Raw genomic sequence first — 25,142 nt, forward strand, 5'->3', positions numbered from 1 at the left:
TCTGGCGCAGTCGTTACATCGATTACTACAATTACACTGGCCGATTATCAATATTTAAGTGACTTTGAACGTGGTGTTATAGTCGAAGCACGAGCGATGGGACACAGCATCTGGGCTCTGAGCACTATGGGACTTAACATCTGTGGTCATCAGTCCCCTAGAACTTAGAACTACTTAAACCTAACTAACCTAAGGACATCACACACATCCATGCCCGAAGCAGGATTCGAACCTGCGACCGTAGCAGGCGCGCAGCTCCGGACTGAAGCGCCTAGAACCGCTCGGCCACCGTGGCCGGCGGACATAGCATCTCCAAGGTAGTGATGAAGTGGGGATTTTCCTGCACGACCATTTCGCGAGCGTATCGTGAATATCAGGAATCCGGGAAAACATCAAATCTCCGACATCGGTGCGGCCGAAAAAGATCGTGCAACAACGGAACCAACGACGATTGCAGAGAATCGTTCAACGTGACAGAGGTGCAACTTTTCCGCAGATTTCGATGCTGGGCCATCAGCAAGTGTCAGCGTGCGAAACATTTATCGAAACATCGATTGTATGGGCTTTCGAACCCGAAGGCCCACTTGTGTACCCTTGATCACTGCACGACACGAAGCTTTACGCCTCGCCTGGATCCGTCAATACCGACATTGGACTGTTGATAACTTGATAGATGTTGGCTGGTCAGAACAGTCTTGTTTATTATATCGAGTGGATGAATTTGTACAGGTATGGAGACAAACTCATGGACCCTGCATATCAGCACGGGGCTGTGCAGGCTGGTGGAGGCTCTGTAATGGTGTGGGGCGTATGCAGTGGGAGTGATATGGAACCCCTGCTAGATACGAATGTGACAGGTGACACCTACGTAAGCACCCTTCTAATCACCTGCATCGATTAATGTCCATTGTGCATTCCAACGGACTTGGACAATTCCAGCATGACAATGAAACACCCCACACGTCCGGAATTGCTACGGAGTGGCTCCAGAAAAATTCTACTGAGTTGAAACACTTCCGCTGGCCACCAAACTCCCCAAACATGAACATTATTGACCAATTCTGGGATGCCCTGCAACGTTCTGTTCAGAAGAGATCTCCACCCCCTCGTACTGTTATGGATTTGTCGACAGCCCTTTAGGATCCGTGGTGTGAATTCCCTGCAACACTACTTCAGACATTAGTTGAGTCCATGCCGCGTAGTGCTGCGGCACTTCTGCTTTGTCGCGGGGCCCTACACGATATTAGGCAGGTATACCAGTTTCTTTGGTTCCTCAGTGTATTGTAGTTTGGTTAGTCATACGGTATCTTTAACTAGCTATCATTTTTCAGAGTAATGTCCACTGTTCTAATATTTATTTATATACATTTAGTCCTCACATGTACTTTGTTCCCTATGTACACCATAATACTGACAAAATGTCACTGCAGTTACATTTTATACCAAATTTGCTTCTTTATTTGTTTGTCTTAATTGTAATCACTTCTAATTTAATATAAATTGTACGTATTCTGTTTGTAATCTGTACATTTCTCCTGTCACGTCAATGAATATATCAAATTATCCCTAAGAGTGGATAATATTTGGCACAGATAGGACTGTGCTATCACCATCTTAGTATACGTCCTTCAATGTGGCAAAACTTTCTGGTGTGTTTGAGTCGTGCTTTACATTATGTTTGTACATAAATAATGAAATAGTGCTTTCCATATCCTTCGATACTGCACCAGCAAAGCAGCCAGCTGTGCAACGTAATGGTTCAAATGGCTCCAAGCACTATGGGACTTAACATCTGCGGTCATCAGTCCCCTAGAACTTTGAAGTACTTTAATCTAACTAACCTAAGGACGCACACACATCCATGCCCGAGGCAGGATTCGAACGTGCGACCGTAGCAGCAGCGCGGTTCCGCACTGAAGCGCCTAGAACCGCTCGACCACAGCGACCGGCGTAACGCAATGGTGCGTGTTACCGACTTAAGTTATTAAAACATTTTCACATCGTAACTTGTCTACAGTCGTTAAAAGGCACTATTTCAATTCAACAGACGGTGTATGACACATTTTCGTTGTAAGGTACTGACACCCCAAGGAACTTTCACTGCTAGGGGGAATAATAATTGAAAAGTTCCGCACACTACAACAAATATGTGTCTTACTATACACAAGCCTTCTGATTATGAACCTTTCAGTTATAAACAGGTAACAATGCTTTTTATTTGAATAAATAACGTTATCAAAACAGGCCCGTTGCTATTTCTTCTCTGCAAAAATTAACTTGTATTTTGTAAATAAAAATTCTGTATTCGACAAATAGGAATATGGCTCTTGTTCAATAATATGTTGGACAAGATTTAGAGCGCAACACAGCAGCGATTCTGCATGACCATGATTTGATAAGTCGTTGGTAGGCTGTATAGGTGAGAGGGATCAGATGTCTACGCGCAGAACACGATATTGTCGTAAATCATGAGTCGATAGTTGGTGAGCATATCTGAAACCTGGTAATGTTCCAGATACGTTCCATCCGTTTCAGATCAGGCGAGGTTGGTGGCCAAAGCGTCAGTGCGAGTCCACCATCACGCTCCTGTAACACTAACCGGTCCCTGTGACACAGAGGGCTATCCTAAGTGCTATCACTGTTGGGGAAGACATCGAGTATGAAGGGATGCAAGGCGGCCTCAAAGGTATTCATCTAGTCCTGGATTACTAGCAAATGTTCCAAGGAATCCCAAGTGAATGTACCCCATTAAATAATACCGCCTCGCACTGTCCTGAGTCTGTGGCGCTGAGCATGTTTAAACAAACAGCCGTTCGCCTGGATGATACCGTATCTGAAGACGACCTCTGACCTGATATAACGAAAATGTGGTTCAAACAGGCGACCCGGTTCCAAGGATCCGTGCTACGCACTCAATAAAACCACGCCCACTGTAAACTTAATTCACAGTGTCATTGGGCCGTCACGTGAAGAAAGAGGGATCGTCTTCTGCCATGTCGCATGTTCAGCAGTGGCTGTTGAACTGTGTGCTCTGGAACACTAGCGCCTGTAAGAGCTCTGAACTCAGCGGTCAGATCTGCCACACGCTGGACAAGCCTCTGATATTCCTCTGCTGTGATGAGAGGTGGCCGTCTGCCTACTCGTTGTTTCACCATACTTCTACTACTTCCCACAGATGCTCACGACACTGGACACTAACAGCAGACCAGCTGCGCCGTTTCCGAAATGCTCGTTAACGTGCAAAGGGCCACAACAATCGTCCTTTGTCGAAAATGACTCCGTCAGTAGATTTTCCCACTTTCGGCCCGTGTCGTCATCCGTACGTAGTGGTCTTGCGGTAGCATTTTTGCTTCCCGCGCACGGGGTCCCGGGATCGATTCCCGGTGGGGTCAGAGATTTTCCCTGCCTCGAAATGATTGGGTGTTTTGTCGTCTCCATCATCATCATTCATCCCCATTACGGTCTCCCGCATCGTCCCCTACGCTCCTCGGAGAATGGGACCTCGTCATCATCGGACAGATTTTCCATTCGTATTTGCTGCGATTGTCTACTTTCCTTATCGCTCCACGTGGCAGCAGTGCCAACGGATGATACTCATTCTCGCGGTGGGCAATGGTCAAAACTTTTTATTTTATTTCCTGCTACCAGTCACTTTTAGTTGTTTCATATTTAATTTAATATAAAGCATAAAGTTTCGAGCATGTTCTGCCTTTGTTCAGGGGTTTATGCACAGAGAAAGTTGTTACTTAGTAAGATTAATAATGCTGTTAATGGTAATAATAATAATAACGATAAAGTGTTTTGGTTCATCACCTTAGGGGATTGAAGCAAGTTCCGTACATTTTATGGGCAGAAAATCTCCCTGTCTGTCTGATAAATAAAAGATGTTGTTTGTTCCATCCAGCATGAGTTTTTATTTACGGTTGTGATATTCGATAGTATGAGGCGCAGTATTTTCTGGAAATAACTACTATAATCACCCATCCACTGCGACGAGTGGTTTACGTAATACAGATCATACATCTACGTTTTTAATGAGAGCGGTCATGACATTTCGACTAAACACAAAACAGCAGGAAGCCGTGAACTACAACACAAGAAAAATGTGCCTACTGCACTTCCCCATTCGTTTAGCATGTTGCCATTCTAACGAAAGAGCATTTAATTTTTAAAACATTTTGTAAGTATCTTCGGTTTTGCAAAGAGATCATGAAGAAACCAAAATAATAACACGTAAGCTGATATAGAGTACTTAGTTGTTAGTAGCGGGTATTACCTATGATCACATGCAGTAAAACATGAAATTCGTGGCCTTACGTAAGTCGATTGAAAGAGTGCCATGCATGCGATGACTACACTGCTCGCAAACTGCGTCATTGCTATGGGGCTCATGGTAACTTGCAGGTGCTTGACGAACCTGGAACAATGACATAGATGTTATTGGTAAGTGCAAACTTCCACAGGAAGTGCGCTACCGTTTACTCAGAAACTGAGGCATCTCTCCTATGATTGAAATGGCTCTGAGCACTATGGCACTTTTAATATCTGAGGTCATCAGTCCCCTAGAACTTTGAACTACTTTACCTAACTAACCTAAGGACATTACACACATCCATGCTCGAGGCAGGATTCGAACCTGCGACCGTAGCAGTGGCGCCGTTCCGGACTGAAGCATCTCTTCTATAAAAGCCAGTACGAACCGCCCCACCACATCAGAAGACACTATAATCAATCTCTTCAGAAATCATTGCTGTATTGTAACGGGCTCATTTAGCGTATATTATTGTCTTGTTCATCTACTACTGCTAATCGTTTAGTGTTCTGTAAAAGATTAGTGAAGTCAGTATGCATTTTTTCTTTTTTTGCGTTTTTCTTACTCTGTCTTCTATTAACGTCGCTTATGTTGGATTGTAATTATTTTGTATGTAAGACGCAATGTAATGTACAAGTATTACGTATAATCAATGTTGTTACTTATTGTGTAATTTTAATTTTATGTGTGTACGTAATTTCGATGTAATTTTAGGATCTTCGTCCCGTCAGAAGCAGTAATGAAACTTTCTAGCAGAGTAGAACTGTGTGGCGTACCGAGATTCGAACTCGGGACATTTGCCTTTCGCGGGCAAGTCCCATACCATCTGAGTCGTGTTTGGGTAGCTCAGATGGTAGAGCATTTGCCCACGAAAGGCAAAGGTCCCGAGTTCGAAATATGTTCATCGAAGTGTATTTACTTAAATAACGCATTGTGGTAATTGTTTAACATTAAAAATCTCACATTTAGAATCACCTGCTTGTGTCTTTGGACGACGACCTTCAAAATTAGCTGAAAGTGGGTATCTGAAATACTGGGCAATGCTGGCCAAAACTCTAACAAAATGCCCCAAAACTGCGAATAGCAATGGGAACTGGTCATAAATTGTCAGCGGCTAATCTTTGCTGGTGCTGATGGTGATGCATATTCTTCATGGTGTTCAATCAAGGTAACGGAGCACAAATGTCTATCTTATGATGGTGGCTCCAACACCCATATTAGTGGTGGTGGTACACCACATTTCGGAACGATGGTGAGGTTGAATTCTTAGCAACACAGCTCACCCAATTCTCCTAGAGGAGTGGGGGAGAGGGTAAGAGAGAGAAATGGCTGGATGAGGAAAGTACAAAAATGAATCCAGTCATAAAATTGAATTAAGTAAACGTGACTTAAGAGCATACGTTTTCAATATGTTTACATTAGGATCGTAATTTAAACATGAATAAATATACACTAAGAGCGCAAGTAAGCAGATGATTTCCATAATGAGGCTAGAAGAAATGGCCAGTTTACGAACATAAAGAGAGCAATGGGCCATTTGACCTGAAATCACCTCCAGTTCACAACTAATACTTTCTGTTTTTATGTTAATGGCAATAATCTCACAAAATGCATCTTGTAGATATATCTGAGAACATTCCTCACCGTAAATTTCCTCAGTTACACTAACTTGCAACCACTAATATACCCATGTGTGAAACCATGAACTGACATGTAATTCTTTCATTTTACAGTGAAACCAATTCAGAAATAAGTTCTGCCCTCACTATTAAGTAATACTTAAATTTTTAATTGTGTACATCATGTGTGGCGGTCTTTTTACCACTACCATTCAGTATCTCGACAACTACAAACAAGACAGAAGCATACACACCAACTCACATCTTAGCAACTGAATTATTTATGTCCAATCGTATAGAAAAGACAGTGTTGTAAATCAGAAATTAATTACTTACTAGTTGGTTCTAGAATGGGAAAAATCTCGCTCACTTGCTTTCGTATTTCGTCTAACATTCCGGAATAGGTTGAGCAGATACGGAAACCAGAGGCATCAACATGGCATTCACTTCACCTGTCCATCGACTTGTCTGGCGAACTACTGACTAACGGAAGAAGAACAGTGAGCAACCGAAAGGTTGGTAGAGCCAATAACAAGGTGCCCCACGAAGAACGATCCAGTTGCGGCTTGCTATTATCACCGACTACGTACGAATTTCAAATAATATTAATAAATTCGCCGTGGCTTCCACGTTATCGCGTCATGCGTTAATGCTCAATTTTGATATGATCAAATGTATGTGAAATATTATGCGACTTAACTGCTAAGTTAATCAGTCCCTAAGCTTACACACTACTTAACCTAAATTATCCTATGGACAAACACACATACCCATGCCCGAGGGAGGACTCGAACCTCCGCCGGGACCAGCCGCACAGTCCACAATTTTGATAGTTGTATGTCGCGCAAATAATTTTAATACCTCTTACTCTGTGACTCTCTGTCCTCGGTATTTTGTGCCGGCCGCTGTGGCCGAGAGGTTCTAGGCGCTTCAGTCAGGAACCCCGCTGCTGCTACGGCCGCAGGTTCGAATCCTGCCTCGGGCATGGATGTGTGTGATGTCCTTATGTTAGTTAGGCTTAAGTAGTTCTAAGTGTAGTGGACTTAACATCTGAGGTTAAGTCCAATAGTGCTTAGAGCCATTTGAACCATTTTTAGGTATATTTTACGCTGTGAACTGCTTAGTACAACATATTCACTATAGTGTAAAGGTAATATACTATTTACCATCTGATGATTTGCGTTTTTGTAAGTGCATCAGTACGAATATGGTATATATAGTCTAGAGAAATACGTCTTCTGCGGCATAGTCTAAATACAATTGATGGAGTAAATAGATATCAACCAAAGAAGAGCAGCGTCCAACGTCTCAGAGCTTCGGTTAGTAATCATGAAAGCGTCATGGAGTCGTTGTTACAACCCTGTTTCCAGATCCTACATAAGGGCCGGTATGTGCCTGCGCTTCACAGTGTGATTTACTGTTACAGCTAAAAGAGTGTATGTTCCGAGAACCAACACACTGCCATACCCTTGGCACATCTCGCGAAATAACCATCCAGATGCAATTACAGAGATCGTGCGCACACCGATGCTCATCAGAAATTGTTCTTCATATACATCGTTCGCAAGTAGAACAGGAACTGGGGAGGTAGCAAAGTACCTTCTGCGAAGCATTATGAAGCATCTTCTTGAGAATAGATGTATAGATATACAGTGTGTTACAAAATGATGCCGACAAACTTCGAGGAGAACCCATGCCCGTAAATGTCATCCAATGACGCTAACGAGCTTTGAAGAAACATGCCACAGCGCCTATCACTAGGCTACTCCTTCAGCGGCAAGCATAACTTTTCACACTGACGGACCATAGGTTGCACATCCTGCAATGTTGTTTGTTATAAAGTGTTTGCGATTGATTGCCACGTTCGCCAACGGAGACGTTGGAGCTAGCTGCTCCGTAGACAGGCCTGGTCGTCTATAAATGCGATAGTCTGTTGTTTCAGTGTTTGACGGTTTTGGAAACAGGTTTTCATCCACGGTTAATTTTTCCCCAGGAAACATCTAAAATCTCCAATGTTCATCATTATACAGGAGAAAAATAAACTGCAGTTGGAAATCAGTATCAGAAACCGTCATCCACCAACATAGCATTCATACAGCAAGAACTGTCTGTGAAGCAACTACCTCCGTCTTCTCCATTATCGATTATGGCATTCAGTCGTGATCACTGAATAACAAGCAATCCGTCAGCAGACAAAGGGGTGGCCTTGCGGCCGGCGCCAGTACCTATAACTTCGACGATCGGTTGCATCGTTGAACATTTCCGGACACCGGTCCCTATCTACAGTTTTTCTCTCAAAACACCCTCTGCACCCTTTCGAATTCCGTCTGTACAGGTTTTTAGCACTCTGCATATAAAAATTACTACGGAACGCTTTCTTGCAGTATATCAGTGGAAAACAGTTTTCTTACCGTTAACTTCTGTGCTGTAGCTGTCAAACAAGTTTCGTGAAAACGCAGCTCAGCAGCAGCAAACCATAATATACCACAGGCGAGTTCTTCCCCGAAACCGTATGGAAAGTGGCGGAGATTGTGCGCAGCAGCATTATGCAGTGTCGATAACACAACGGAACGAGCGAATGGTATTGTTTGTGGACTCAGACAGGTACTGCTTTGAAAGCTTGCGCAGCTGACTGAACGAATTTGCCGAGCACATAAATTTGCAGCACCACTGTCTTCTATTTTCTGTGGTACAATGTGAATGACAACTTCCTGTAGACCACAGGAACACGATTGTAGTAAACTGCTCGTCCACTGCCATTGAATTCATAAAAGTAATGTTTCGCAGCCCAACAATGCAGTTGATCGTCGAAACACAGTCTGTTACTAACACCCTTCTACTATTAAAAGTGTGGTTTGATAAGTCTGATAAATTTCCATAGAAGAACGGGATATTTTCTTTGAGCCTTCGTTGTTGGTAAGGATCCTACAAAGAATTTCAACAAAGTGAAGGGTAGAATTCGTTGCTGGCAGCCATCTCAATTGATCAGTGTGTCGACTATGACTGAAAAAAGAATAAACCGAGTTCGTGTTGTTATTAACAAAAAAAAAGTTCAAATCTGTGTGAAATCTTATGGGACGTAACTACTATGGTCATCAGTCCCTAAGCCTACACACTACGTAAACTAAATTATCCTAAGGACAAACATACACACCCACGCCCGAGGGAGGACTCGAACCTCCGCCGGGACCTGTAATTACATTTTCTTATAAACGACTGGGCTGCCGCAAAAAGCAGAACAGAATTAGATGTATTTCACGCGGACTCTGCACCATCATTGAATACGTTTACTTTTGGATTATTGTATTGGTTGTACAAGCATTGGAGACGCAACGTGCTCCGGCGTCCAATTGATGTCACCACAATCCGTGGCCACGCAAGACCGCCGAAGAAAAATTGGTGTGGTTACTGAGGCTGTTGACATCTGACCTGAGCGAGTTCATAATATCCTGCTCGGAATATTGACAATGAAAAGGATGTGTTCGAGGTGGGTGCTGCGACTGCTCACAGTCGATTAAAAGCGCATCCAGCACAACATGTCTAGATAATGCTTGGCGGTGTTTAATCGCAATCTGCAAGACGTTTTGAGCCGATTTTGGACTTTTGATGTAACCCGGATCCATCATTACACAACATAGTCGAAACAAAGGAAGAAGGCTGTTGGAAGTGCACTGAAGAATGTAAAGGCCATTTTTCAACTGATAAGGTGATGTCCTTTTTTTTTTTGGGGGGGGGGGGGGGGAATTAACAAGGAATAATTCCAAAAATAATTACTTGGAAATAGGCAAAACCATAATTGGACCCTATTATGCTGTACTGGTGTGTCATTGAAACTTTCCTTGGCTGGAAAAAGACCAAGGCTGACACTCAAAAAAGAACCCTTTCATCAGGATAATACACCATCCCATACATCAACGATAACAATAGCGAAATTGCATGAATTAGGCTTTGAACTGGTACCTCATCAACCCTATTCAGCAGATTTATCCCCAAGGCCTTCTTTCTCATCCCTGACAAGCCGCGCGGGATAAGCCGAGCGGTCTGAGGCGCTGCAGTGATGTACTGTGCGGCTGATCCCGGCGGAGATTCGAGTCCTTCCTCGGGAATGGTATTGTGTGTTTGTCCTTAGGATAATTTAGGTTAAGTAGTGTGTAAGCTTTAAGCTTAGGGACTGATGACCTTAGCAGTTAAGTCCCATAAGATTTCACACACATTTGAACATTTCTTCTCCGACCTAAATCTCTGACTTGCTGGGAAGAAATTTTGAGCAAATCAGGAAATGGTAGTTGCAGTCAACTACTATTTTGCTGTGTTTGACAGCACCTATTCTTCTGGTGGGATGAAAACGCTGGGGGATAGCTGGAATTTGTGTGTACCCTCAGAGAAGACTATGTCGAGAAGTAGGGTAACTTGTATATGAAGCAAACAGTTTTTCTTGCTTTTGTACCAGACTTATCAAATCACTATAACGGTACCTAAGAAATGAAATTTTTCTCTTTTATCTAGCCTCATACGCCAGTTTAACCTCTTTAGTTTCACACAGCTAAGTGCTCAGGTTATATGCAACAGCAATGAACACTTCTTGTCCACTCATGACGATAGTGACTATTTAAATTCTCCTTCATACTATACATACGTATCATAAACTAATGTTTACATTTGATCTAACCAGTGAGCTGATTAAAAATACCATAAACAGTTTTTCTTAAATAACTTGTTCAAAAATGTTCAAATGTGTGTGAAATATAATGGGACTTAACTGGTAAGGTCATCAGTTCATAAGCTTACACACTACTTAACCTAAATTATCCTAAGGACAAACACACACAGACCCGTGCCCGAGTGCCCGAGGGACGACTCGAATCTCCGCCGGGACCAGCCGCACTTTAAATAACTTCATCCTAATTCAAAATCGTGTACCCTTTACGTGAATGCTCATACAACCCTGGGGTACTCTTCACAATTTTTATTTGGGGGAGGGGGGTCCGAACTTTCATTCAGCTTTCACGTATGTTTCATATGCTCTTCACTGGAAGCATGGTAAAAATGCAGACGAGAATAAAAACTCGTATCATACGTTCGCGAGCATGTCAGGAGTTACCACATCCATTGCTGTTGCTGCGTGACGTACTAACTGGGCAAGGGAGGCGTGCAGTCGCGGTCTAGTCTTTCACAATTTCCTCCACAAATATCACATACCGTCCGACCACGTAACCTTGAAATCAAACACCGGATCGTAAGATCCGCACACAACTTAACATTCCTAAGAAAATTACGGAGCACAATTACAAGTACCTCAATGGACCTGAACACCAGAGCACAGGAAACGCCGTTTATTGCTGTGTTTCACTATCTGGACTCGTCGACCGCTGGTTAATGAACGTGAGGGCGAGCAAGCGACCAAGGAGCTTCAGGGTGACCAATACAGACAAGCATATGAAATGGCATTTTACGCCCAACGCCAAAGTAATATTTCACTTTCGACACGTCAGGTAAAATCCGTACCTCAATTCTGTTATCATTCATGTGGAAGACATTTGTGAAATCGAATGATTCTTTCTGAATTGCAACATACTTCTTAATATACAATTAACTAATATAGCGTACCTGAGAATATTTTGGTGGCTGTCGATGCAAAGGCACAATCTTTCGTACATATTATCATAGCATTTATCTGCCGGCATCTGAGCCCACCGACAAAAACTATCGTTTCCATCGGCAGAGATCACTTCCTCGTGCAACTTTAAAATGCGTCTTCTGAGGATCTTCAGCTGTGCAGCCACGAGGATCATGATGGACGCAAACAGACAGTCCAGACCGAAGCTGATCTGGCTCATGTACAGACCAGACACGCACTGCAGAGTGTAAGAGAGTTCGTAGAAGTTACTGTTGTTGTCCCACCCGTGCTGTGAAAATGGCAGACGTCGCTCTCCTGCGTGCGCAACAATGGGGATAGGATACCAGATGAAGCACTGCGAGAACATGAAGAGCAGCATGCCCCTAGTAATGCGGAACGCGTGTTTGTGGGAGTCGTGTAGGATGGCCGCCAGCGCGGGGTCCTTGGAGCTGGCTCCGTTCTGTAGCGCCATGAGACCAGCCACTTCCCGCACCATGAGGCTGTAGCTCTGCGGGTTGCGCACGAAGAAAATCATCTTGATGATGCCGCAGCTGCACGTCGAAGTGAATATCAACACTAGAGTAGTTTCCTCAATGTGGCCCCAACTGAAGTAAACAGCCAACAGGCATTCCGCAACGCTCCAGACACCCACTGCGAATGTGAAGCCGGTGTACAGTTTGAACACAGAAGAAGAATCATCCATCGGCCACACTCCCAAGAGCCACAGGTGACGGATATTCAGTTTTAGGACTGATTGCCCACTTTCTGTCCAAGACAGTGGCTTTATCATACCTTCTCGTCGATACATTTGTATCGTTTTGCCAACACAAAGCCGAAATAGGTACCGAATAACTCTATTCCAGTGCACTTGTTCTTTTATAATGTTGTACCGTTCAGTATCTGTGTTCCTAATCAAGTACCTTCGGTAACCAAGAGAAGTGAGATCAACTGAAGGCGGAGAACGAATAACCGCTTTTGCATTCTTCTCGACCTTTTAGTCTATTGGCTCGGAAGATACCATTTATATAGCAATACAACCACTGTTGTGAATATTTGCAGCGGTGGAGGTGTGTTCTGAATTATCAAGTAATATTGAAGCATTCTATGGATGATTAATTTAGTCTCTTCTTCTCCTGTTCGGTCCCTGTCATATAATATAAATAAACTTAACAACCCAATAATCTAAAAGATAGATAACCTCTCATGTATTGAATACAGGCTCCGACGAGGAGGGTAATTGTGTCATTTACAAGTTATGACCTTACGTACCGCAGCACGTAAAAGTTTCAAGCGGAAAAAAAATCGCCAGACATTTAAATCAGAAACAGTGGCACCACTTCATAATTTATAGACGTTCTTCAGATATAAAACTGGTAGACTATCTGGGAAAGCATAAGGAAAATGACACCAAAAGCAAACTGCTATACGAGAATTGCTTACCCTTGTAGTGGTTTTGTTTGCTCTGTTCACTTGTTGCGAATCCGAGATACTTTCTCTTCCAAGATCACAGTCGGTTTATTCCGCATCCTTCTGCATCTGAGATGTTTCGTAATCTGTACTGAACATTATAACTACGTTTCGTAACTGTAGTTTTTTACAGAATATCTTAAATTTTCAGTAGAAACAATTTCCGATATAGTTTCAGACAGTGTAAAACTCGTTTTATTTCAGAAGTACACAAGTAAATAAACAGTATTTTCAGTCTAGTGGATCAGATACTTGCAAGGAACTTTGCATTTGATTACCTATAGAGATCAGTCTTCGTGATAACAGCCTACTAGCGTGCTAAATGATGCATTCACCATGAAACACAGAATTACATTTTAAGAAAAATAAGGGGATTGAGGTTCATTATTCGTTGCATTTTAATTTTCTGCTATCAAAATTCCTAAATCCTTCATCACTGCGATTGATTACAACGAAACGTGTGGAATACTGAGTGTGGATTCTTTTCGTTCACTTACTCGCAGACTGTTAACACTAATTATTCCGATAATCCGCCGCTTACTGTTACTGAAACGCCGATGGTCTGCAGATAACCCACATTTCCCTACAGGCTCCACGTCTCCAACTGTACCTACGTCGCCTGTAAACAGACGTAGGCCTATAAATCCTGTTTATTATCTTTTCTACTTAATATCCCACTAGTGTTGGCCATCCTATCAAACGTACTAGGGGTACACACATGACGCTTATTTTGATTAGATGACGGTTACCAGTCAAGTGTGCACTATTATGAACTCAGTACTGTCCACATCTGATATGATTTTCGTAAAAAAGTAACTTTTTTTCTAATGATTTCTTTATAGCTATTGTTTCTATTTTTTTAATTCTACAATTTGTGTTTCGTTCTTAGGCAAATATAGGATTTACAATGGTTGTTATTCTTGGTCATTGCCAGTATGTGTCTCTGTTGTTCTTTTTCATTTCCAAAAATTGTTTTTACAATATTAAGTTTTCTGAGCCCTTTAGTGTACAGTGTATCATGTTTTAGTGTGGTTATATCATTTCTTTAGTTAAGCTTCGCGTGAATATTCGCAAAAGCTCTGTTGTGCGAGTTTGATTTATTTATTTAGGCATAACCGATGATGATGACTGTGGTTCACTGCATAAACAGTGATGTCTTGGTACTCCTTTGCTGTCACACCTGGGACGGTATGGCAGTTCAATGATTGTAGTTGACTACCGACGATCGTCACCCAATGTTGTGCTGTGACGTCTTGGTACTTCAGAGCTGGTTCGGTATGGCAATTTGATGATGTGGTAGGGAGAATACTGTCATTTTGCTGAATTTATTTCTAGATAATGTTGGTTGGTACTACTTAATATTCCGTTTGCCGTTCGCTTGTATTTGTTTGACGATTCTAGGTTTATTTATTGGAGAGGTGGTTGTAGTAGTTGCCATGCCTCTAAGTTCTTGGGCTAGGAATATGTGAATTGTAGTGTAGGAGTGATATAGGATTTGTAGTATCTGACTGCCTTTCCAAATGTTACTTGATGAGTTTGTAGATCTTTGTAATTTTTTGTACCTTCATTGTCGTCTCGCCACATTATGATTCTCCCCGTGCTCTTCCATTGTGTAGCAGTGTCGTGACATATGAAATGTCCATGCTGCGCGTTGTCATCCTGAAGTCCAACCTGGTTGCAACCTGCATTTCCAGTGTGGCATTGGTCTTCATGTTGTTGTTATTGCCCTAAGTGCTTTCTCAACATGTCTGTACCCTCTCCGTCGCTATCTCGAAGCATCTGGTGTTAAGGCAGCTGGTGATTGGTTTCGGTGGCGATGTCCCTCTGACGTGTAGAAATATTTACAATTTTTTGCTTTATATATAATTTTTATTTACAAATAACTCTGATTTTATATAACGCAAAAATTTTCTGATAGTAGCAGAAATTATTATATATATATGATTTATTTTCTTTATTCTAATTATGTCCTTCCACTTCTTCATTCTTTTAATTGTTGTGTACCATTTATTGTTTGTGTGCATGTTGTAGTGTACCTGATACTTCAAGATATTGTTAGCGTGTATTGTGTCTCTTTTCTTTTAATTAAGGTGTTATTTTGTTGATTCTTAATTTGTTTTTTGATTTAGTGGTTAGTGTAAGATAGGGTGGACGTTAGTTTTCCTAACCTCTTCCGCATTTTTCAATCTTTACGTTTTGTAGTATTCGGTGGCCTAACTTCTACATCTGGTTTCTCTTTGCTTTGTTGTTCTTGTTTTTGTGGACCATAATTTGCTCGGTAGTTATTCGCGCCGTGGTCTCACCAGTTGCCGTTTCAAACATCGTTACCTCTTTCAAAGTACCCTTGACCGTTGGCATTTTGATTCCTAAACCCATATCCGTATGCATTGCCGTTCCTATTTCGGTACCAATTATTCTGGGTATCGTTTCTATGCCAATTGTCTCCATTGTGCCACTGTCCTGTCTGTTAAATTGCCTGAAATTGTTGGTGTTAGGATTACGATTATTATTATTGGAGTATTCGTTCCTAATCCTCTTCTTTTGCTGTTCCCTTTCCTTTCTTTTTTCTTTCACCTCGTCTTCTTTAAACATAAATTTAAGTTCCTTTAGAACCTCTTTGAATTCTTCGGTATTTTAATTTTTTCCTACTGTCACCTGTTGATACTTTACCGGTAATTTCATTCTACATAGACGTATCAGCTCTCCGTTACTGTATGGTTTGTCTAGTCATTGATTCTTTTTGTCCATTGTATTAAAGAATTTTACCACACTTTTCTCTCCTGAGTTTTCATATGGCGTCATCTGAATTAACTCGTATTTAATTTTGTTTTGCGCCTCCTTAGACCAATATCTTTAGAGAAACGCTGTTCTGTAGGTAAGACGTACAGGTAGCCGCGATCTTTTGCATTATCTCTGCTACTGTCCCTGACATGTGTGCACAAATGAAGTCAAGTTTGTGAGCTACACTCCAGTGGTTTGGTAAGCCTACTTGAAACTGGTCGATGAATGCACGTGGATGCAAGATACCGCCTTCTTCCTTGAAATGTTGAAATTTTCTAACTGTAAAGAAGTGGTCTGTATCATATCTACTCATAAATCCGGTTTGTGGCTGATTCATGGACTCAGAAAATCTGCCGCTGCTTGTGTCGTGTTTATTCTCTGGTAATCTCTTGCCTGTCTGCCTATTCTCAATTTCCTGACACATATCCGTGTCATATCGTATCATTGGTGAACAAAAGTGTTGATCATGTGTTTCTACTTTCGTCGTTCGTGGTATAGTACTTGTGCTGCTATTATGTTGTGTCATGGGATTTACTGGTTCAGTTGCCTGTCTTTCGATTGGTATCGGCTGAATGTATGTGTTCCGTTTTTCTAGATACTGTGCCTGGTCCTGTGGCATGTCATGAATTACTTTAATCGGGGTTTTCTCTTTCGATTTCTGCTCGAGTGTTACGTTTTGCCTTGGTTCTACTTGAACTTTCTTAGACGGCGCATGTTCGTGTACTGAATTAATGCTTGAAGTATCAGTTGTTTCGCTACAGGTGTAATCGGTCTCGACCTTTTTCTCGATAGTTTGTATCAACTCTGTTCGAAGATTAGCAAACTGATCTTTGTTTTTAAGTTCTATTTTATTGCTACGCTGATCATATTTTTTCAGTGCAACCTTTGCGACCTTGATTTGAATTGCTTGTTCTTCCGAAATTTTTATTGCTGTTCGAGTGGCTTGTTTCGTTAAACGTTCCACCTTTTTGTCAACGTTTACGATGTCCAATTGGACTTTGTCCACGTCAGTGCGTAATCGCTGCTGACCTTGTGTTAGTACCTGAATTCTTTCTCTAGATTTTTTTGCGTCTTTGTTTATCTGACTATCAATTCTGGCGATCCCTTCTTCCATCTGGATTTTAACATGTTGAATCTGTGTCTTTGTCTCTTGTCTCAAGTTCTAATTATCCTGTCTCAATTCCTGATACTGTTTTGTCATCTGTGTAATAATATCCTGATTCTGTTTCGTAATACTAGCGTTCATTTTTTGTAACATCTCCATGATCGCGTCCTGTTCTGTAACACTACCTTCTGCTGAACTACGTATTCTTGATCTATTGTTTTCTAGTCGGTCAGTTACGTCGTTTGCTGGGCTATGCTGTGGCGTTTCTAAGTTTGATAACTGCAATAACTCGTGCTGTCTGTGTTGACTAGTTGCGTTTGTCATTGAACCATTATGTGGCGCAAAACAACTCCGCATTCTGCCCTCTCTGTTGTGAATGTCTTGTGTTTGCAGGTACAGTTGCGTCTGTTACGGAAGCTTTTCATGGCGCTCGTAACTCCGCAAAATTCTGTGTCTGTTGTTGGGGCATATTTAGAATGTGTACGATAGGTTCGACGTATTCTAAACGTTCCCCCTCTTCCTCACTGTCTACTTCTCTCTGAACGTTAGCTAACTGCCGGTTAATTGACTGTATTGACGCGTATTCTGTCCCTGAGTATCCGGCATACAAACGCGTTTCCTGTGCTCGTTTCGCTTCTAATCTTTAGCATTTCCTACATGGGCTGTCTATTTCTGGCTCAGAATGTGCCCTACCTGGAATTTCATGTTCTGGAAATTCGATGTTCTCGTCCCTTCGATTCCCATCTGTTTCAATTTTATCCCAGTCTAACTGAGCCTGCTGATTCTGCAGCTCCCCGACTGTCCTATTCTCTGATTCACCGTCCGTCCAATTCTCAGGTTCACCTTCTATTCTCAATAAGCTCGTATACTTACTGCCTATCTGGTTGATGCAAGAGCTGTAGCGCACAATACCGTAAGCTGCGATAACTGCTGTCTGCACCGCTCGCTGTTGACAAATAAGATAACTCTCGTTCTATTTGGATTCACCTTCGCCAATCAAACTCTCCCTACGCCTTGATGAAGTCAAGGACTCCTATTCGCCCCTAATCTAACTATTGGTGTGGTAAACTGGTCAGATACCAGTCCACTGCAATGCCACTATAACTCCGTCCATTTACACCACACAGTAAGCCGAACACGAGGTCGTCCTTTCACTCGGACAAACGCTGTCTGCTCTACGGGTGGTCACCAGCTGACTTGATGTGCGGAAGATGATTGTGAGGGAGGAATATGTAAGCAATGAAGGTCAGGAGACCACGACGTCTTATAGTGTCACTCAAGACAAAAAACAGTAACATACAGTTCCACCTATTTTTGATATTTGTAAGATATTTTGTTTCCGCGCGCAGTTAGTCACGAAGATTTATAGTTCAGTAGTTCACTCAACTTCATGCCAAAATTAGATTCACCACTTTCTTCTTCTAATAGTGACTTTGTGAATAATTCAACCACTCCCAAATTGAAATGGATTATTGTTAATAAAGTTCGTCACTGGATAAAAGTGCTGTGTGGCTGTGTTTAATATTCCCAACTGGTTAAAAGGATTAATGCAAGATGTAGGTTTGTGACCTTTACAACTTAATCAGATTGCCGTCATTTGTAAATACTTCTGCATTAAGTTATCTTCGAATATTGACCAGTAAAGCACCAGTTAATAAATATCTGAAAAAGGTTAGCTTAGTGATTTCCGTTTCCAAGAACTTGATATTTATTTATCAAAACTACACATGATTGTCTTATTGGGATTGCCGTGATCGTTCTTTATAATAAAAACATGGTATTTCAGTCTCTGTCATATGACAGTGAACCAATAGTTCTGTACCGACAAGTTACTCTGTAACTTCAATATATGATCTGATGATGGGCAGCTAGCCTGAAACCGATCACTGAAAGTAAAAAATAGCGATCAAAGACTGAAATACCATATTTTTACTGATATTTATTCTTAAGACAAAAGTAGCTACACATAAACGCTTTATCAGATCTAGTACATGGTTTCTCCGATGTGTATCGAGCTATAAGCAGAGCCTAAATTTGTGGGTTGTATTTCACTTATTGTGGGTACGCTACAATAACGTATGTGGAGAATTTTTTACAGTACAAAACTGTATCTGCTGTTCTCCGAAGTTGAAAGCTTGTCCGTCTGTACAATATCAGATATAAACTTTTAAAGACACATCACTTACTAACTTCCGTGTTGGTGCTTATTTATCTTGCTTCACAACCATGGTTGTATTATTTAAGGAATGAGTCTGCCTCCTGATTCAAATGAAAAGGCAGATTAATAACACAGAGGAAATGCTGTAATTGCTCCAAGATCAATCCTTGCCAACGTCCACTGCGATTTTTCCCCAGGAAGAGGATGTGGTGCCCGTCTCAGTATTATTCAAACATCGCATTGGACCTTCCTGAACACTCATTCTTAAACAGAACACGAATCCTACAAAAATTTAATTTCTCTAATAGAATATTATGACTGACACTTTCTAAAGTTGTCGGTAAGCCACAGAAGATCGCTAATCGTCATATTTCATCTTTTAATGGTTACATTATGTGCTCAGTGAAGCAGTAAATACGTTGCTTCAGCAGTGCAGCTTTCTAAAATCCTAACTTTGCTTGTCGGAGCATTCCATTACCACACAGCCGGATGAGAATCCTTGAATATATTACAAGTCTGCAGTGTCTGAAGCGTTCAATGAAGTACGATTACATTTTAGCGAGTTATGTGGGGTAGTTATATGACAATTGTCCGGCATTTGTTAGGGTGGCAGTTCAAAACTCCACCCAGAATTCTAGGTTAGCGAAAACGGTACCTTTGAAAAGAACACGGCCGATATCCGTCCCCTAGCTGAGCTTTTGTTCCTTGTTTAGCGATATTCAAGTCGACGGAATATTAAATTTTAATATTCTATCCTTTCCATTATTGCAGTTATCTTCCAGTCATTTCAGTCCCCTGAAACATTAGCAGATGGAACCGTATAATAACATTTTCTTCTAATCCTCATTAGTTTAACGTACTCAGCAGTCTGCTCGCTCTACATGCACCAGACGGTATGCAGAATGTTTCTAATCCTTGTTTTGGATTTGCTCTTTATCATTCCATACGACAAAACGTGATGACGTCACGGTAGCTTAGAGTGTTCGGTGTGTTCAACGATGAACTTGAATGGGTGTCATGTGTTATCTCCCCAGATCAAATGACGAGAACGATGACGAACGAGATTATGGAAAAAAAGAGGGGTAATTCCTCTGACTAACAATCTAAACGCCCTGGCTATCAGCTTCGAATAAAACCACTGCTTATGTTATGAATAAAAGTCATCACCAAAAGCATCAGAAGCCTTCAGCGTAAGAAGGCTCCCTCGCAACGGCCTTGTCATAGAGGGCGGACGAACGGAGCGAGGTTCAGGGCACTCTCTTGCCCTTATGGAAGGAAAGTGCCCCTAAAGGAGGAACGATCAACAGAAATGGAGAGCATGAGGATGCAGAAGGCATTGGAAACCACTGCATTAAAGACAAATCATATGTATCAACAGGACGTGACCTGTAGTAGAAAAAGTGTGATGATTATCTCTCCATTAGCAAAAGATTCCAGACTAGTACACCATTCGGATCTCCGGGAGAGGACTACCAAGAGGGAGGTGTTCATGAGAAATAAACTGAATAACCAAGGAAAGAATGACCTTCTACGGAAAGGGGGGTGTAACGTCAAAAGTCTGAACGTATTAGCGAAGATAGAATATCTAAAACGGCAAATTATAAGACTCAGTCTAGATACCGTCGGGGTCAGTGAAGCAAAGTGGAAGGAAAACAATGATTTCTATTCAGACGAGTGCTGGGCAATATCAAAATCGCCAGAACATGGTAAAACGGAGGTAAGATTCATTGTGAATAGGGAAGTATGGCAGATGTTGGGTTATTGTGAACAGCACTAGCGCCGACAAAAATAGTTCAAGTATACACTAATGAGTCAAAACATTATGACCACTGCCGACTTCGAGGCCCACTTCCTGATAGTGCTGCGGACATGTGACACAGAAAGGAAATAATATTAGCGCAACAGAGACAAATGGGTCGTCATTATAGCTAAGAATATATACGGAAATCCACCGTCATAAGCGGTTTTGGCAGAGGACAGATTGTAACGCTGCGGCTGGAAACTAATATATCTTAAACGGTGAAGCTGGTCAACTTTTCACCTAATACTATCGTGACCACCTACGGAAGGTGGTCGAAGGATGGTGAAACGATGAATAGCCCACGTAGTCTCATCACGAAACGTAACGATCGGAATATCGCCTGCTCTGTAATCCAGGATACGTAGCGATATGTGAAAGATATGACAACAGAGTACAGTGATGATGCAGGCAAAAGCGATTCGGTGCACGCAGTTCAAAGGGCAGTGTTGAACATGGAGCTCCACATCACAAGACCTCTATCTGTTCTCCTGCTCACTCAACGACATAGTCAGTTACGACTGCCGTAGGCACAACATAATTGAGTTTTTACCTTGGATCAATAGATACGTCAAATGAATTGCATTTCTTCTTAGGAGGGCGTTCGAAAAGTTCGTGCTAAAATAAAAAAACTATTTACGTGTTTGGGGTAAGCCTTTTTTATTTTTCGACATAATCTCCTTTTAGCCTGATACACTTCGTCCAACGCTGTTCTAATTTGTTGATCCCTTCCGAATAATAGGAATTGCCCAAGTCTGCTATTAGTTGCTGCAATCACCTCCTCGTTTGAATAAAATCTTTGTCCTGCCAGCCATTTCTTCAAATTGAGGAGCAAATAGTAGTCCGAGGGAGCCAAGTCTGGAGAATAGGGGGGTATGTGAAACGAGTTGGTATCCTATTTCCAATAATTTTGCGACCACAACTGCTGAGATGTGTGGTGGTGCATTGTGATGATGGAAAAGGACTTTTTACTGTCCAATCACCGGCATTTCTCTTGCAGCTCGGTTTTCAAACGGGCCAATAACTATGAATAATATGCACCTGTAATAGTTTTACCCTTTTCCAGATAGTCGATGATTATCCCTTGCGAATACCAAAAGACAGTCGCCATAACCTTTCCGGCCATATTGTATCCATGTTTCATCCACAGTGACGAAACGACGCTTAAAGTCCTGCGGTTTCTTCCTTGCAACACTTCACACGATTCCGTTTGAGATATCGCGGAACCCATCTTGCGGATAGCTTTCTCATGTCCAAATGTTTATGCAAAATATTATATATCCGTTTATTCGAGATGCCCTCAGCACTAGCAATCTCACGCAGCTTAACTCTTCTGCCATCCATCACCATATCATGGATTTTATAAATGATTTCTGGAGTCATAACCTCCACAAGGCGTCCAGAACGTTCAGCATCATTTGTGCCCATATGGGCACTCCGAAAATTTTGAAAGCACATATAAACTGTTGTAATCGATAGTGCAAAGTCACCGTAATGTTCATCAAGCTTCTCTTTAGTCTCCTGAGGCGTTTTGCCTTTCATAGAGAAATTTTCAATCACCACACGAAATTTTTTTGACAATCACTCGACTTCCTAGATTCACGTGAATGCCAAACACAAAGAAATAGACCAATATGGCTGACATCTGGTTTGCGTGCGTTCTTTCCTAAGATGAGTCAGCCGGTGTGGCCGAGCGGTTCTACACGCTTCAATCTGGAACCGTGCGACCGCTACGGTCGCAGGTTCAAATCCCGCCTCGGGCGTGGATGTGTGTGATGTCCTTAGGTTAGTTAGGTTCCGCCATAATCTTCCGTGTATGCTCGCACTATCCCACAATAGTTCCCTGATTTGTATATATAGAATTTGCTGTCAGGCTGTACTCCAACTTGTCGTTCACCTGATCGGTCGTTATGACTCATGAACTGTACCCACTCTTTTCTCTGTATGAGACATCTTGTATAAACAATGTGATGTCTCATCATCCTCCGTCTCTATTATTTCTATTGGTCGGACTTCTACGTCATCATCAGTCGAATGCCAATCAATCGAGTCCCAAAACGCTACTTGTGCTCTCAATCCGAACTGTTCTATCTCGATGGTTTCTTTTTTCCTGACTCATATGTAAGTCGACTAATTTGTTTACTGCCAATTTCACAATTTTTCGTGGGTCATGAGTTATTCTCGTGGTACCCCGCTTCTGCAGCTAGTTGTGACGTTTTCCTGCCTACTAATGATTGCTGGTATCTTAATGGGAGTATCATCGTACATAATTGGATTAGTTCTCCATCACTGAATGGATCATCTAAGCGCTCGTTCTCCTTTACCATGTTTTCAAAGAATTTAACTGAACTCTTTTCTTTTGAATTGTCACACATTTTCTTCTGAAGCAGTTCGTATTTGATTCTATTTTGTGCTTCAGGCGACCAGTTTGTGACACAAATGACGATTAGAACTCTTAGTATTGTCTACAAGTTTGAGCTATCCTTTGCATCGTTTCTGCAATCGCACCGTTTATGTGTGCACAAATAGAATCTGACTTGTAATATAATGGCCAATGTTTTGGTAAATCAATCTGAAACTAATTGATAAAGGTCCTTGGAGACAAGGAATTTCCATCGTCTTCGTAATGCTGGAAGTTACTTACAGTAAGGAAGTGGTCATTGTCAAATTTAGTGTTTGTTCTAAACGACCACTCCTTCCTTAAATGATACCTTTTTCATTCACGCCTGTGCGTTGTACCGCCACTGGGTATTGCACGCTTCCTTTATAATCTACATGTGTATTAAATCGTTGTAACGGTATACAGTTATTCGTCTCAAGCTGAGCCACACGTCCTGTATTCTCTGTCATTGTTAACGGTGTTAGATTTTGGCACCTACTGTTCATGACAGGATAGGTATCCATTCTTGCCAGTGGCATCCGACTCTGGTACCGCCTGAACTGTTCCGTATAGCAACTTGCTGTTACCTGATCTACTTGTTGCGGCACTGGACACTGCTCTCGTGAACTTTTACCAGCATACGCTACATTTTGCACTTGGCGTATGGGATGATTTTGTTGTGCTCCCCGCTATTCTGTCTCTACAGGACTCTGATCAACTGGTACGTTCGACTGCTGCTTGCCAGTACCCACTCACTGCATCGGCGTACTCGCTTTTACGCTTCTTTTGTCCCTTGCACGTTTGTGCACTCAGACATGCTGCTACTTTCAAGACTCTCCACATTTTCGAAAAGTTTTGCGTCTCGTTATTCTCTGCGGATGATTCTGTTAGTGTCTCTATTTGAATCTGCAGTGGATTCTGACGTCGTAACGAGCTGTGAACACACGCATTGGTTGTAACTTCGACCTTCTGTACTTCACAATGATTTCGCTCTGAGTCTTTGGAAATGCTCTTTGTTTCGCGATTCTGTTTTCAAAATACGATTATTAAGTCTTTACAGCAAGCAGCTAACATGAGTGCATCTTTTGCCTCCTTTCCAATCTTATCTAGCCTTTGCAGTAAATTTCGTATGCCCATATTCGTCTGTGTAAACCCCCTTTCGGTTTGACGTCCTTGTGTCAACAAACTCACTTGAACACTACGCATGGCCTGTGCCAAATACTGAAACATTGTAAACATATTGTCGTGTACGTTTGTATCCCTACCAGTAGTCATTTGTTGCGATCTTTCTCTCTTATGTTAATTCTGTGCCGGTTCCATAAGTTTTGCATAGTGTGCAAGTGTACTGACACTCATTTGTTTTGTCCTATTACGTGACAATTGTTTCATTACAACTACGCTCGGTTCGAGATCCTCCAACCCAGCATCATCTGAATTTACTTCTCTACCATGATCTGCCTCTTCTCCGTTTTCATTATCAACCCATTGATGTGAATGCCTTGAATCTGTCTCAGTTTCATAACGCCACATATCGTTGCTACCTCGTACTCTTCACACAAGTGTTTTTGCTGGAATACAAGCTCGACCCCTTAAGGTCGTCTACCGTCTGTCTTTTATCTAGCCTACGTCCTTCCACCATTGTCGATCTTTCCAATAGACTTTGGGCTTCACGACTTTTATGCACCCTACTGCGAGTTAACATGCGATCGTATGACGCCTCCAAAACAACATCCATAGTCGTGTATGAGTTCTAGAATGCAACATAAAATATCTCTAAGTCAAATGCTGTAATGCTGTTTAGCGATGGTTGGAGCAGAATCCACCACACCCAACAGCAATGCGGCAGTCACCTGCGTAACATTAAATCACAAATAATAATTACTGAATTTAAATATTGAACTTTCA

At 41.8% G+C, this 25,142-nt stretch overlaps 1 protein-coding gene across 1 annotated transcript in view; it reads right to left on the reverse strand.

Annotated features, from left to right (window-relative positions):
- The window catches only part of LOC124545818 (odorant receptor Or2-like), a 47,032-nt gene extending 34,694 nt beyond the window's left edge, over nt 1-12,338 (reverse strand). The window contains exons 1-2 of the mRNA XM_047124770.1: nt 11,539-12,338; nt 4,318-4,417 (exon numbers count right to left, since the gene is read on the reverse strand). Of these exons, the coding sequence (XP_046980726.1) occupies nt 4,318-4,417; nt 11,539-12,338 (900 nt within the window). The remainder of the gene's footprint in view (nt 1-4,317; nt 4,418-11,538) is intronic.
- Between the last annotated feature and the right edge of the window lie 12,804 nt (nt 12,339-25,142).

Source organism: Schistocerca americana, chromosome 8, assembly GCF_021461395.2.
Source record: "Schistocerca americana isolate TAMUIC-IGC-003095 chromosome 8, iqSchAmer2.1, whole genome shotgun sequence".
NCBI classification, from domain to species: Eukaryota; Metazoa; Arthropoda; class Insecta; order Orthoptera; family Acrididae; genus Schistocerca; species Schistocerca americana.